Below are 15,456 nucleotides of genomic sequence, written 5' to 3'. Positions count from 1 at the left end.
CAATGAATAGACATCAGCTCGTTAGAGTCATTTCTTTTTTCTTACTGTTGTTAAAGCGACCACTTATCATTTTGAGCGAAAGTGGTTTATTACCGGCCCCAAGAGGTGGTGCATCCAAAGTTCTAAAGTAAGAGGTGCTCATGGCTGGCTTCTGTTCCACAGGTCAAATAAGGAACTTGTTCTTTGCTGTAGCTCAGCACTCAAGGTCAAGACCTTCTTTATGTGTTCGGCCTCGTAATGTAAATGTGTCACCTAATATAATGGGTAGGATGATACATAAATGTTGCTCTAGAATTAACTCCTTTGAGCATTGGGATCCTGAGATGCTCACCATTTTCAAACCTGGCCCACATGGTAATTTATGATCCCAGATTGCCCCCAGTTCTCTTTACATATTTGCATTGTGACCTCTAGTCATTGGCTCTAAGCACTGCTAGTTCACTTCCTTTCATTCATTCATTTATGTGTTCATCCAGCAGATTATTTTCCAGTGCTTCCTATGCTGGGTGTTTTGCTGGGTTTTGTTCTTGTATTTCTTTTGAAGATAAAAATCTTTACAATTCACCGTCCATATAAATACAAAACAAAACATGGCGGGCCATAAGAGTCAACCAAACATTTTGTTCTTAGAAATAGTCATTAGGGCTTAAAAATAGTTACAGGGTTAGTTTTTCACTGGGGCTAATGCAGGGTAAAAGGCTAATCTTGCTTGTAATTCTTAGCAGCCCTCTCACTACCCATTTGGTTATTTGATCTCCCTGGTGCTTACAGTTTTGTTCCCTTGTGCGAGTTGTGGAGTCGGGGGGAGGGAACGCTTTGTCTCAAGCACAGAAGAATCGCTGGAAATTTTAAGACTCACCGTCTATCAGGAAGTTCTCATAGAATTTGAACAATCTTGATGAGACGTGCTCAAGTAATACAGAACACTTGAGCAGAGCTTCAGCCGCCAAGACTTTCCATCTGTCCTATCTTTGGACATGAAACACACAAGCAAGTTGGACTTTATATAGTAATCTGTTACAGATGCACTGAGTGTTTATTTAAAAAATGGTGACCTGTGATAATGAATGGATGCGACTTTCTCCTCCTGAAAACTGGCTCTGGAAAGCTTCCGTACTTCACAAGCTGAGAATCCCCAAAAGAGTAGGAGAGAGGGCACTTTGATGGGTGTCTTTATTTTATTTTTTAAATAATTTTATTTATTTATTTTGGCCGCGTTGGGTCTTCGTTGCTGCGCACGGGCTTTCTCTAGTTGTGGTGGGCGCGGGCTACTCTTCCTTGTGGTGCGCGGGCTTCTCATCGTAGTGGCTTCTCTTGTTGCAGAGCACGGGCTCTAGCCGCACGGGCTTCAGTAGTTGTGGCACGCAGGCTCAGTAGTTGTCGTTCGCAGGCTCCAGAGTGCAGTCTCAGTAGTTGTGGCGCACGGGCTTAGTTGCTACGCGGCATGTGGGATCTTCCCGGACCAGGGCTTGAACCTGTGTCCCCTGCATTGGGAGGCGGATTCTTAACCACTGCACCACCGGGGAAGTCCTGATGGGTGTCTTCAGAGTTTCCATCGGCCTTGCCATGTCACTTCCTTTCTCTAGACACCTTCCGATCAGCTTCAAGCACTAGGTCAGACCAACTGGGAAGAAATAATTGCTACTGATTATCGGCGTGCAAATAAGAAACTGAAGGGTTTTCTTTGTCAGCAGTGTCTCCAGGTTTATACACTCCCAAGGATGTTCTCTAGAAAGCACCTCTTTTCTTCTCTAAAATGTTCTCGAGCTATTTAAAGCCTGTGATAAGGGAAGTTGTTTTGCTCTCATTTCCCTTCAGTTTAGCTTAAACTTACGTCTGGGGTTTTTATTGACCTAATTTACTTTATACTTTCTATCAACTTTTCAGTTGATAACCATAAAGTAGAGTTCTCTTTGTAAAGTCGAAGGGGAGCAGGGAGAGGGATGGGGCCATTGTCTTGGACTTAAGTCGAGGATTGACTGGGATTTCTCTCTCATCCCAAACTCCTACTGTCCCTGCAGTCAGGAGGCGGGAAGGGAATGGATTATATCAACCCTTCATTCTGTGAATCTGGTTTCCGCAGTTGGGTTGTTTCTTTTCAGCAGCCAGGGATGGACCCCTGCCCCTAAACGGGCTGTTTTACTTCAGGTAAACCTCATTCTCTGCCATGGAAAGAAAGTAAGAAAGAGAGAGAGAGAGAGAGAGAGAAGGAGGAAGGAAGGAAGGAGAGAAGGAAAGAAGGAAAGAGAGAAAGAAGGAAGGAAGCAAAGAGAGAGAGAGAGAAAGAAAGAACCCTCCAAAGTAGGATGCGTTCAATGAAACACTGCCTCATTTCCTGCTCCCCTTTGGCTTGGATCATCACATCCGTTCAGTGATGTCAACCCAAGAAGGGGAGTTTGGTTTTTCTTGGTCTCCAAGGTCCTACCAGGGAACTAAGAAGGAAGGTCCAAACATGGGATCCTTCCTAGCACAAGTGAAGAATTTCAGGAAACGGAGACTCTTTCAAATATTTGTTTTACAGGAGACTTTGAATTTAAGAACCAATGTGGAATTTCTTTTTCCTTAGCAATATTTCCCTAGAAATATCCCTACTATTTGGAGCCATAAGTCAAAGGAGATAATAAAGAGGGGACATAAGTGGGGTTCATTCCACCTTACCCATAGGAAGTGTTTTGCTGCTTTAAGAGCTTATTCACATATGAACTACATTTGAATCTCATTTTTTTTAAAGCAGGACAAATATCTCCATTTTACAAATGCAGAGAGACAGCTCAGAGATGTTAGGCAACTTGCCTGAAGACACACAGCCTGACCTTGAACCCTACTTTCCTTTCTATTCCACCAGGCACCAGGTTGCCTAACGAGTGAGTGCCTAGTTTTAGGACACCCTTGACATTGACTTCCACCTGAATTGCACTCTTGGGGTTGATCTGTACCCCCAAGGTACACTTTGAAGTACACTTTGTACCAATTCAATCATCGAATATTTATATAGGTTCTCCTTTACCAACTTGTGCCAACCTATGGCTGGCTGGAGGAGCAGGGGGTGGCATGAGGGTGGGGAGGAAGAGATGGAGATTGTAAGGGTCCCCGTATAGAATTTTAGAGCCTAAGAACCCCCTTTTAAACCAATCCATTTTTTTAATATTTATTTTGTTTATTATTTTTTATTTTTTGGCTGCGTCAAGTCTTAGTTGTGATATGCAGGCTCTTTTGTTGTGGCGCGCGGTCGCCTCTCTAGTTGTGGGCCGCAGAGCGCGTGGGCTCTGTAGTTTTTAGCACTCGGGCTCTCTAGTTGAGGCGTGAGAGCTCAGTAGTTGTGGCGCATGGGCTCAGTTGCCTCGTGGCACGTGGGATCTTAGTTCCCCGACCAGGGATCGAACCCCTGTCCCCTGCATTGGAAGGTGGATTCTTTACCACTGCACCACCAGGGAAGTCCCCCAGTCCATTAATTTTTATACACAGGAAACTGAGCCCAAAGCTTTGAGTGCTTCGTCCGAGGTCTTAGGCTCTTGTCAGTGGCAGGGCAGGAACCAGAGCCCAGGGCTTCGTGTGCCCAGTGCCCACTGGGCTTTCGCTGTGCCAGGAAGTCCCTCCCCTTGCCCTGGGAGAAGCGGGGGTGGGGGGGTGGGGGGCGGTGCTTCCCTGGTGGGGAAGTGATTTTCATCCACGCTCTGTTGACGGGCGGTGTGGAATGGCTCAGAAGCTCTGGAGTAAGGGCCTGTTTACAAACATTTGCACCTCGTTGCCCAGGGCCCAGGATAGGCAGACTTTCTTGGGATGAAGCAGGGAGCTGGGAGAGGATTTACCGGAGCCTGTGACACACACCAGTCAGTGTAACAGCCTGAGGGCTGGCCCTTTGTTGCCTGGGAGGTAACCCAGGCAGAGCTGGGGCTCCCACCGCCCCAGGGAAAAGGAGCCGGTTCCAGACGGGAAGCCCGCACTGATGAGAGTTCATCTCTGATGAGCAGGTCAGGTCTACAGAGAAGAATCTGCCGAAGCAGGAAGGGGCAGAGCTGCTTCAGCGGCAGCCTTTCCGCCTCTGCATCTGGTGCCCTACTCTCCCCTTTCTGGGTCCCCTGCTCTGCCCTGTCTGCCCAATGGCAGGGCTGATTTTACTTTTACTTTCGAGAGATTGTGCTTCCCGGAAAACTTCTTTCTATTGATGAAAAAAATTTTTTTCTTTTTCTTTTTTTTTTCAGGAAACGGGACACAGATTACTCTGATTTCACATGATTTGTGCCCGCACACAGTGAGGTCCGATAAACACGAGCAACGCCCCACAGAGCGCAGACACAAAAGGCTATTAGCTTTTAATTGAAACCCTCCCTCCACCCCCCCCCAGCCCCCCAGCCCCTTCGAGGAACAGGAACTCAGGCCTTTGTGAGGCAGGGTCTATAACAGAGGACTCTGCCAAAATGAAAGGAATCTTGAGTTGACCCAGAGGAGTGAGATGCTCTTTTGAGCCCCACCCCCTTATGGCATTCAAAGGCTTTTCATTTTCTGAGCAGTATTGAAATTCTAGGACAATGGAGGCCAAATCCTTGCAGTGGGGTTGGGGGCTGGGCAGGGAGAAAGGAGAGAGGGTTGGCCAAGGAGGGGACCCGGGGGAGTCCATCCTTTGTTATTTTTCTTCTTTCCTACCCATTACCTTAAAAAAAGAAAAAAAAAAAGAAAAAGAAAGAAAGAAAGTAAAAAGACCCAGTAAACTTTATAATGAATAATGACATCACTTCCGGGAGCCCAGCTGCTCCTGGGGACCGGAGAGACACGGAGAGCAAGACTATTTACAATTTCATTTTAAATTATTTGAAACCCTCCCAGAGGAGTTCTTTGATATGCAAACATCTCACCCAAATGGAGATAATTATTTATGGAGATGTGGCCCTTTGAAGGGGAGCTCCGATCTGGTGGGCTCAGAGACTTCCTACAAAGGAAGAAGGTTCCAGATAAGAAGGGGCTGAGCTGATCCCCATCTTCCTCCCTCCCCCCCCCACTCCTCCCCTGGGAAGAAAACTGCTTTAAAGAAGAAACTTCCCAGGGTTACAACTTACAGCTCGAGTTACAAGTCTCAGGAGCTGCCGGTGTCTCCTTGTCCACAGTCAAGTTTACAGGAAGAGCTCCTTTCTCATCCCTGGGTGTCTCATCTTTCTGTCGGGATGGAAGCTACAAGGCTGGACCTTTGTCTTTGCCCCCCTCCCCTCCCCCCGAAGTCCACTGTAATTTATAAGGTCACAAGGTAGAAAGACACTGCCCCGGGGAAGAGTTTGGGGTGGATGTTCAGGGCTGGTAGATGGGACTTCAGAAGAGGTGACAGCCGTGTGACATCGGTGGTATCGTGGTGAGCACAGCCGCCTTCAGAAGAGGTGACACCAGCTTCCCGCACACTTGTCACTACAGAAACCCCTCTGATTAAGTCTCTAATGACCCTGGGGACTCCAGAGCACCCGCTAGCTTCTGGGGACATGTGCCCTCTCCTCGCCCCCGACCCTGCCAGTGTCTGTCACCTCCGGGACTGTCGGCAGCTTTGCAGTTTGCTCCTTGGCAATGTCCCCTCCCTGTGACCCCCCAGCTGCCCTTCTGCCCTTCTCAAGTTAGCCAACTGAGTGCTTCCCTGGCCTCTGTGATGGGGAGATTGACGCACTCAACTAACCTCAGCCTAACTGCCTTCCTTGGGGACCAGGCAGGGTAGGCCAGGCCTCTGGAGGAGGAAAGGATGAGGGAGGGGCTTGGGCAGCCGAGCAGTCAGATCCCAGGAACCCAAGGGCATCCTTTCATAAAAGAAGACTTGTTATTTTTTGTTCGTTGTCTGAGTTTTTCTGGCATGTATTTTCAAGGCAGGAAGTTGGCTGTTTAGTCCCTGATCTTGCCTGTCACAGGTTAAGATGTGCTACCTTTGACAGCCCTCAGTGTTTCCTGGGAGGAAAGGGTTTTCTTTTTTCCTGAGTTGTCACAGGTGCCGTGATCCCAGCATCCCAGGGAGAGCCCTCGACTGGAGCCGCAGAGGAAGGTGAGGGTTAGGAAAGGACCCCGGTGAGCGTGCTGCACCTGCACTTGAGGCCCGGGCTGAGGGTGCAAGGGTGTGCGACCCCGTTCTTCCCAAGGAGGAAACCATCCTTCACAGACAGGAAGCCAAGGAGAGAAGGGATCGCAGCGTGGTCGGGGTTGCTGTTCTTTTTTTTTAAAAACAGATTTTATTTATTTATTTTTTAGAGCAGTTTTAGGGTCACAGCAAAATCAAGCAGAAAGATCAAAGTTCCAGAAACCGAGCACTGGCGCGTGAATTTGGGGTTCAACCACATTCCTATAGGTCTCCTGCTCCCCGCGAAGCACAGCCTTCCCCCATCAGAGTGGTCCACTGGTTACGATGAGCTTACACTGACACATCAGTCATCATCGCCCCAAGTCCATAGTTTTCATACAGCAGGGCCCACCCTTGGAGATGTCCGTTCTGTGGGCTTGACAAACGCATAATGACACGTATCCGTCATGACGGTATCACTCGGTATTTTCACTGCCCTAAAAATCTTCTGTGCTCTACCTGTTCAGCCCCACCTCTCCCTGCATCTCTGGGGATCCCAGCGTTTTTGAGCTTTGTTGCTGATACTTGCGGGTTTATCAGCTGCTCAAAAAACAGGGGGCGGGCATCCTTATTCCCCATGTGGATTTCGGACTGTGGAGGTTTATTTATTTAGTTGTTTCCAGGGTGGGGAGGAGAGGTGTAACCTTCCTAGAAATCCTGATTCTTCTGTGTGTAAAGGTTTCTCCTGGCTGCTCTGTTGTTTTTTGAATTCTCAGGGGCCGGACGTGGGCTTTGGGAGCAGCTAAAAGTGATGCAGCCTTTCGGCTTCCTGGCCGGTTACCAACCTGACCCCACAGTGGGATCGTCCTCAGAGCAGTTTGTCAGAAGGCGACCTCCTCTTCGGTGCTAATTCACAGACCAGGAGGCTGAGGCCTGGAAAGGCAGGCATGTGGCCAGGGATGTTCACCCTCATGAAAACTTGTAGCTTCTTTTTTTTTTTTTAAGCAACAGTAAATAGATCTGTGATGTCAAAATGTCTAAGTCTCTATTGACCATTTTCTCTTTTCAATCAAGATTTTCCTCCCAAGGGTATCCAAACAAGGATTTGGGCAGCCTCGGGCTATTTGTAAGGGGATTTGCCTTGTGGAAGGTGCTTGCTTTAAGCTCTTCGTTGGAAAGGGGCAGCACAAGGGGAAGATTTGGGAGTGATAGAACCGGTGATGCTGGTTGTTAAAGATTTCTATGTATGTGTCCGAAGTCATGCAACTGGACACCAAGAATGATTGTTCACTGTATGTAGGATAACAAGTAGATCTTTAGAATTAAGAAAAAAGATTGCTGTTGGAGGTCAGGAAACGTGCGGGTATTTTTTTTTTTATTGGGGTAAAGTTGATTCGCGACATTGCGTTAGTTTCAGGTTACAGCACAGTGACTCGCTTATACATATATCTGTATCTGTCTATCTATATTCTTTTTCAGATTCTTTTCCCTTATAGGTTATTACAAAATATTGAGTAGAGTTCCCTGTGCTCTGCACTAGGTCCTTGTTGGTTATCTATTTTATTTACAATAGTGTGCATAGGTGGGGTATTTCTGTAACCAAGCAAGAGGTCATTCTCCCCCAGGAGAGGGAAACAGGGGACCGGATGTTTCCCTGACTCTTCCTAGTTTTGCTCAATCCAAGGGGGAGATGGGCCCACCCCGACCCAATGTGGTTTGCCGCTTGTCCCTTCTCTGAAGTTCAAGTTCATTGACTTCCATCATCTGCTTTGTGTCAATGTCTTGGCCTCTGTTCGGCTGTAGTGCGTTGGGTTACATCCATTTCAACAACCTTCCTCTTTATTGTTGTGTAATTTGCCAGTTCAAACAATAAGTTCACTTGCTGGACCCTGGGAGGAGGCGTGCCATCTGAAGAAAGAAAAGAGGCAGAAAAAGAAAATTAAGGCAACGTTTGCTACTGGAGAACATCAGAATTATAAGGCTTTTAGAACTTCTCTGGTTCATTCAAAGTTCCTACGCGTTTAGACCCTCTGAAGACAGACCCCAAACCCACTCCATCTGCCCTGGCCCTGGAGAACTTGGCGGGTCGGGTTTCCCTCAGTCATAGCGGTATAACACTTGGATTCTGAATATTAAACCCTTTCTTGTAGAGTCAGTCTAGGTACAAATGGCTGAACACTGGAAACAGCTCGGACTTGATCAAACTCGATCTGCTTTTGAGTGAAATGCAAAATAAGTTGCGAGCCGGGCCCCTCTGTAATCCTTCGTCACGTTAGCCTGATGACACGGCTACGTTTGTCTAAGTGGTTAATGGGCAAAGTGGGTCAATCCAGCTTTAGCTTAAGCCGGGGGCAGCTGCAGGGCTGCAAGGCAGTCCTTCGGGGAGAAGCATGCTTCCTCTAACTAGCTGTGAAGGAGGAGCCCGTTGCCCTTTCTGCCTCTTGCAATAGAGTTTATATCATCATTTCCATAAATGTCTCCCTAGAGGGATTTTGGTCTCAGTAGATTAGGGATGGCTTGAAGCTGGAAGTTCAGAATGTCCTACTGAGAGGTAGATATTTGGTCAAAAATGATGTGGAAATTGTCTTTTTTCCAATTTCTGGGCCCAGGTTGGAATCAATCAGAAATCTCTATCCCGTAGCAAATGGAAGATTGTACATCTGTGACCGCTACTTAGTGTCCGATTAGGTAACACATCGCCTTCCGATGTACACACACCAACGTGTACACATGCATGTTCAGCATGGTCCTACTGTGTGCTATAAACTGTGTGCTGAACACGGTCCTAATGATCATAATAATGGAGTAGTAGCCGCAGCTAGTGAATATCGAATATATAATGTATGCCAGGCACGTTCAAAGCATATTATGATCATTAATTGTCTTAATCCTCATTAAACTCCCATAAGGTTGGTGTTATCGTCTTTATTCTTACAGCTGAGGAGAGAAGGCCAGAAAGTAAGTTGCTGAAAATGAGACACCTTATAAGTGGCCGAGCTGGGATTTGAACCCAGGCGGTCTGATGTCCAAGCCCACAGTGCTTAAATGTTAAGCTAAATGCTTTCATTTTACAAACCCCGCAACAACCAAATGCAGTGGGTGGAAATCATTCTCGTTTCACATATTCGGAGGCTGGAACTCAGGGAGCAAATCAGGCACGGTCTTACATCATTGATGCCTCTGATTTTTAGTGCTAATCACCACACAGAACTGCTTTTTGGTCCAAATGTCATGTCCTATCTTTCCTGTAGGTTATAGCAGTTTTGCCTACGTAGTTATGTTTAAATTATGCTAAGAAAGATATCATACAAGTCTCCCTGCCTATGCCAGGCACTTTTCTAAGCTGTTGAGGTGTATGAATACGTTTAATCATCACAACAACCGTAGGAGATCGGTAGTGTTATTATTTCCCATTAAGTACATCCGCGAGGAGCCAGGGGTGCACAGCCTTGCGTCTGTGCGACTTCTCCGCGATCACGGTCACACATCTAGTAAGCGGAGCAGTTAGTACCTCAACTCAGGCTCCGGGTCTGTAAGACCCTCCCTCTGCTGGGAAGGAGCTCAGTTTTCAGGCCCTAACGTGCCTTTCTGCTCCGCGCAGGGACCTGATGCCGAGGACCCTGGAGGGGCAGATCACCATGGAGAAGACGCCCAGCTACTTCGTGACGCGCGAGGCGCCCGCGCGCATCTCGGCCATGTCCAAGGACACCAAGCTCCTGGTGGTGGTGCGGGACCCGGTGACCAGGGCCGTCTCGGACTACACGCAGACGCTGTCCAAGCGGCCCGACATCCCCAGCTTCGAGAGCCTGGCCTTCAGGAACCGGACGGCGGGCCTCGTGGACCGGGCGTGGAGCGCCATCCAGATCGGCCTGTACGCCGAGCACCTGGAGCGCTGGCTGCGCCACTTCCCCGCCCGCCAGCTGCTCTTCGTGAGCGGCGAGCGGCTGGTGCGCGACCCGGCCGGCGAGCTGGGCCGCGTGCAGGACTTCCTGGGCCTCAAGCGCATCATCTCCGACAAGCACTTCTACTTCAACCAGACCAAGGGCTTCCCCTGCCTCAAGAAGGCCGAGGGCAGCGGCCGCCCTCACTGCCTGGGCAAGACCAAGGGCAGACCCCACCCCGAGATCGACGGCCAGGTCCTGCGGCGGCTGCGCGACTTCTACCGGCCGTTCAACCGCAAGTTCTACCAGATGACGGGCCACGACTTCGGCTGGGACTGATGAGACCCTCCCGCCCCGCCCCCCTCCCCACCCGGGGCTTAGGAAATATTGAGAGAGATTATATGTATGTAAAATGTACAGAAATCTATTTTATAATAATTTATTTTTAATTCATAAGCAATTAACTCACTAAGCTGCCTAGCCACGCTCTTTAGAGTCACGTAATCTGTTCACATTCCAAAGTGTTTCTAAGATTTTCTTCTCGTCTTCACAATGGATGGTGCTTCCTTTTTTTTTTTTTTTTTTCTTTCTTTCTACCCATTGTATTTAAAAAGAAGAAAAGCACAACTTGAGATTTTCGTTGTTACGGGTATGCAGCCTTCGATCGCTGTCTGGATGCACTTGCCCACCTCCTCATACGGAAGCTTCCATCTCCCCTCCTGCCTGGGCACCTCTGGGAGCTCCGAGCTGCCAGACCTTCACACAGCAGCTTCCTCGCGGACGTGCTGACACATCCGAGGGCGTAGACTCCAAACCACAGCGCTAGCTTTTCCCCCCAAGTCCGCTCAGCACGCGGGGGAATCACTACCTTGCCAGGGACATCCACGTCCTTTTAGAGTCTGCCTGTCAGGGCCCTTGACTTTACCTTTTGATTCTGAAGGATGCCCCTGCCTCATCTTCTGCCCCATCCCTGGTTCAATAACTGGCTTGAAGCGTAGGCTAATATCCGTCCCCACTTCTGCAGGTCCCGCGTCTGAGATGCTCGGGCGCTGCTTTACAAATAAAGACGATCCCTTCTAGTTTGCACGCGAGTGCATCGTGTTCCGTTCTCCAGGACGGCTCTGCTTTGACACACCAAAGAATCCCCTAGGCTAGCAGAACCCCCGGATCGAGCCAAGGGTGTCGAGACCTGAAGGGGCCGGGTTCATCCCACGCCATCTGAGTCTACCAAGGTGCCTCTAGGTGCAGAGCCAGCCCCTGTTTGATGTCTGGAACTCCCCTCCCTGGAATTCCTAGCTCATCTCAGACAACACGGTCTGTAGCCCACAGGCAAACAGCGAGAACCAGGAGAGGCTCTTGTAGAGAGACTGGGAACGCTGGCCCGTGTTGCCTGTAAGCGCTCGAGCCTGTGCCGCTGTCCCTTGTTTTAGCCAGGACCTGGCAGAAGGGGTACCAGCACTGTTGCTGCTGATGCAGAATTCTCTCCCCTACCTCTTCGTGGAGGGGGCACTGGAGGGGTCATTTGTGATGACCAGCTAGTGGCAGTTGGGTAACCGTATAGCAATATCAAAGAATTGTCATTTGTGTTATACTTTCACTAAGGAATATATGGGAAGATAGTGTCAAAATGGTTGGGTTGTGATATTTACAAAGGACACTTTGGTATGTTCTATGGGATAACTTGCTCGCCAGTGAAACAAAACACTGGTCTTTAAGGGATGTCTTATTGATAATCTGGTCTGTCTTTGCCCACAAGTTTTAGCCCCGACGTAGCTAGTTCGTGCTTAGCTGCAAAGCTAAGGTATAGGAGGATGGACGCACGGGGACTGGAGGCGGGAGCTCTGTGCATTCCTGAGATGCTGTGTGCATTTCATAGCTTTGTTACTGCCTCTACCAAGCCGTGTAGACCTGCACTTAGGGGAATGCCCATGATCATGGCATGGCTCTTCCCTCTTGCTGCTTGGGTGTCAAAGACATCTTCAGAAGGGTGCTAATTGATCGTGCATTTCTCCTATCAGAAGGCTCATTAGAAGTAACACTGGGAACACCTCTTTTCCATTATAGCATAACATCGCTTAAAGTCAAAGCCAGTCCCCACCTGCCACCTGATCCTGCCCTGTCCGCTTTCTGTCCACTCTCGTGCTCTGACACGGTGCGTGATGTCAGCTTGCAAAAAAAGTTCAGAGAAGGGTTTGCCACGAAGCAGTGGGGAAATGCACGTGAACTTTTCTCTCCCCTCCAGGGCCCTGCTTGCCTTTCTAAGCTGGACCATTTTCGATTAAGTTGTTTATTCCCTGCCTTAAAACTAAAACAGGAAATCCTCAGAGAGAAGGAGGGTCATTTAGTCATGAACACTGAAGTGAGTCAAGATTCTATTCTGGGTCAAATCCTTGAATCCAAACAGATGTCGATAATTAGCACTGAAGGACTAGAGCGCGTTTTTCTGTGGAAGACAAATAAATCAGACTTCCTGTGCATCTCTTCCGAGGAGTCTGACGGCTTACAGTTCCTGACGGCTCCTGACTCAGCATCGGCCCCAAGGTTACACCCCATCGCATGATACTTATTACAGGGCACACGTGTCTTCCTCCTGGAGAAGTCTGCACGGCCACCGACTTAACCTTTTAGCTGCTAGAAGACAAACACCATTTCTGGTTTGGCAATTTGTCCTAACGCGTTCTGGTTTTCTTCCGCATTACAGGAGAAGCTCTGATATTCATGGGGTACTTTATTCCGCTCAGTTTGTTTAAAAACAAACAAAAAGGTTAACAAAATATTTGGAGGTTGTTGTTGTTCCTGTCGAGCCCACGCTGTCTTTGAGGTGTTCGTACTTGGTAAGTGGTACCTGGAAGGGTGTTTAGGTATAGTAACTGCATCATAAACGTTTAATTGGAAGATGAAGGAAGAAAAGTTGTCTTCTTCATGGGATCCTCCTACGAAGTCATTTTGAGTGACAGGTACATTGTAGGCCTTTGGAGAAATGCAGTTTCAGATCCCACCAGGATATTTTCATGAGAAAGGAAAATGGAAGGTTCCGCTAAAGTAGAAACGCATAGTGTCTAAAAGGCTGACATGGAAGTCAATGTCCTTTTTCTTTTCAGTTGATCAAGAAAGATGGTCAGTAAAACTTCAAGGTGTGGTTAGATTTTTTTTCTCACTTTTGTAACATTAATTTATGACTGAGTTTCATTCAGCCCAGTAATCTGGAACACTGCACATTCTAGCAGTGTGTCCTCTATAACCTGGATGTTAGAATAACCAATATGTACAAAAAGAAAAAAAAATTAAATCAAGTATTTTGTCCTATGTATAACACAAATTAATTTTACACAGAGAAAGATGTTTCTAGGAAAATGAAATTCTGGTAATTCATACTATTTCTTTTTATGAACAAATAAAATATATTTTACCAACTTGTGGGTAACTCTGTGTTTTATTATATGTTGTGGATGGGTAAGGAGATGGTATTTGATTGAATAACTAATCGCATGCGTGCACACACACACAGAGGTATTCCAAAGGCACGCCGATCTTTCATATTTTAAAAGATTTGATCCAAAATCCAAATAGTCTGCAAGTATTTGGGGTAGATTTTTTGTAAATGACTCTGAAGGCTGCAAGATCAGTGAACGGGCTCCTGCCCGCTGGAGACTGTCCATGGGACCCCAAGAACACCAAGTGCTACAACTTCAGTGCCTCAGGGTCTGGCCAGGGTGGGTGTGAGGGGCTGTCCTGCGTGGACATGTGTCGCACTATGGGTGCCTTGTAGCAGGGCATTGTTGCCTGGGTGATTTGGGGAAAGGTAGCTTTCCCTTCTCACATTTTCAGTGTGTTCTCACGTCCGTCATTTGGAGTTCCTTGTCTTTGGGACGGAGTGGAAAAGGGTTTGGACAAGAGGGCATTTCCGTATCTGTTTTCTCTTGACATAGCACACCACCTGCTCCGTTACGGATTATTATTTACTACTTTAAACGTATGATTCATTCTTTTCCCTAATTTTTTTTCAATTTTCAATTGAGATGCATTTTCATTTGGTACACCTCTGGTTGCGTCTTAAAGTAGCCGACACTAAGTTGATACATGAAGGCTCAAACCCAAGAGTTCTGACTTCTTTCCTTTTCTTTTTTATAAACCACTTGATTGAGGTGGGATTGACATACAAAAAGTGTACCTATTTCGTGTATACCACTGGATGAGTTTGGTACTAATTATACACCCATGAAACCAATGCCACCATCAATGCCATAACCATATGCATCACCTTCAAAAGTTTCCTCCCACCATTTTTAATTACTTTTTTTGTGGTAAGAACATTTTACACAAGATCCACCCACTCAGCAAAATTTTAAGTATTCAACATAGTTTTGTTAACTATAGACACTGGGGTGTATGGTAGGTGTCTAGGACTTAATTCATTCTATATAACTGAAACTTTCATTCAGTTTAAAAAGGAAACATATTACAGTTTTAGGTAAAGAGCCATTATCTCTTGCCATAAAGAGGAGGTAATAATAAAAAACGTAAATACAGTGAAAACAAAGAGACGCTAGTAATTTCTAGTTATGTATAACTCAAGCCACGTTGGCCATAAGCTATCCACTGCTCCCGGCAAAGGTCACTCCTGTTGAAGCCTAGCACGCACCTGAGATACGCATCTTGCCATGAAGGCTGGAAGCGACTTGAAGAGGAAATGATTGCTCATGCTTTTTGGTGTTGAGTCCAGCCTAGCATTTTGGAAAGGCAGTGAAAAGAATGCCCCTCCAAATAGGAAGATTCCTGCTGGTCGGTCTAGAGACAAGTCACCTGTTGACACCTTGGTTTCAAAAGCCTGCAGTTTATAGAACGTGTTCTTTCAAACCTAGGAGTGTGCCACTAGGTGATATATGTGTGGGCCTTGAGTGCTGACCTGACTTTGCACCTCATCCCATCAGTTTTTTGCTTTTTCTACAGAAAGGTAATCAAATGGACCTCAAATCTACTCATTAATCTGATGGTACAGTTTAGAGCAGTACTTCTCAAGCTTGGGCAAATACTCGAATGACTGAGAGAGGTCTTAAACACTACTGAAGCTCTAACACACCTTAGACCAATTACGTTAGAATCTCTAGGGGATGAGGCCCCGACACTGGTGTATTTATAAAGCTCCCCCAGCATGGACCTTGAGGGCATTATGCTTAGTGAAATAAGTCAGACAGAGAAAGACAAATATTGTGTCATCTCACATATACATGGAATCTAAAAATGGCAAACGCAGAGGAACAGAGCAGAATGCTGGTTGCCAGGGGCTGGGAGATGGTAGAAATGGGGAGATATTGGTCAAAGGGTACAAACTTCCAGTTATAAGTGAAAAGTGTGGGTATCGGGGACTTCCCTGGTGGTCCAGTGGTTAAGACACCACGCTTCCACTGCAGGGGGCACGGGTTCAATCCCTGGTCAGGGGAACTAAGATCCCGCGGCATGGCCAAAACATAGAAAAAAAAAGAAGTTTGGGTATCTAACATATAGCACAGTGATTATAGCTTATAATACTGTACTGAGTATTTGAAAGTTGCT

General features: G+C 47.2%; 1 protein-coding gene across 1 annotated transcript in view; it reads left to right on the top strand.

The window, feature by feature from the left end:
* Positions 1-13,316, top strand: part of LOC137212397 (heparan sulfate glucosamine 3-O-sulfotransferase 3B1) — a 38,261-nt gene extending 24,945 nt beyond the window's left edge. The window contains exon 2 of the mRNA XM_067715748.1: positions 9,624-13,316. Within this exon, the coding sequence (XP_067571849.1) occupies positions 9,624-10,242 (619 nt within the window). The 3' untranslated portion in view covers positions 10,243-13,316. The remainder of the gene's footprint in view (positions 1-9,623) is intronic.
* The last annotated feature ends 2,140 nt before the right edge of the window (positions 13,317-15,456 follow it).

This window comes from Pseudorca crassidens, chromosome 19 (assembly GCF_039906515.1).
Source record: "Pseudorca crassidens isolate mPseCra1 chromosome 19, mPseCra1.hap1, whole genome shotgun sequence".
Lineage (NCBI taxonomy): Eukaryota > Metazoa > Chordata > Mammalia > Artiodactyla > Delphinidae > Pseudorca > Pseudorca crassidens.
Note: the sequence above shows the minus strand (reverse complement) of the source record. Positions and strands in the feature narration are given on the sequence as shown.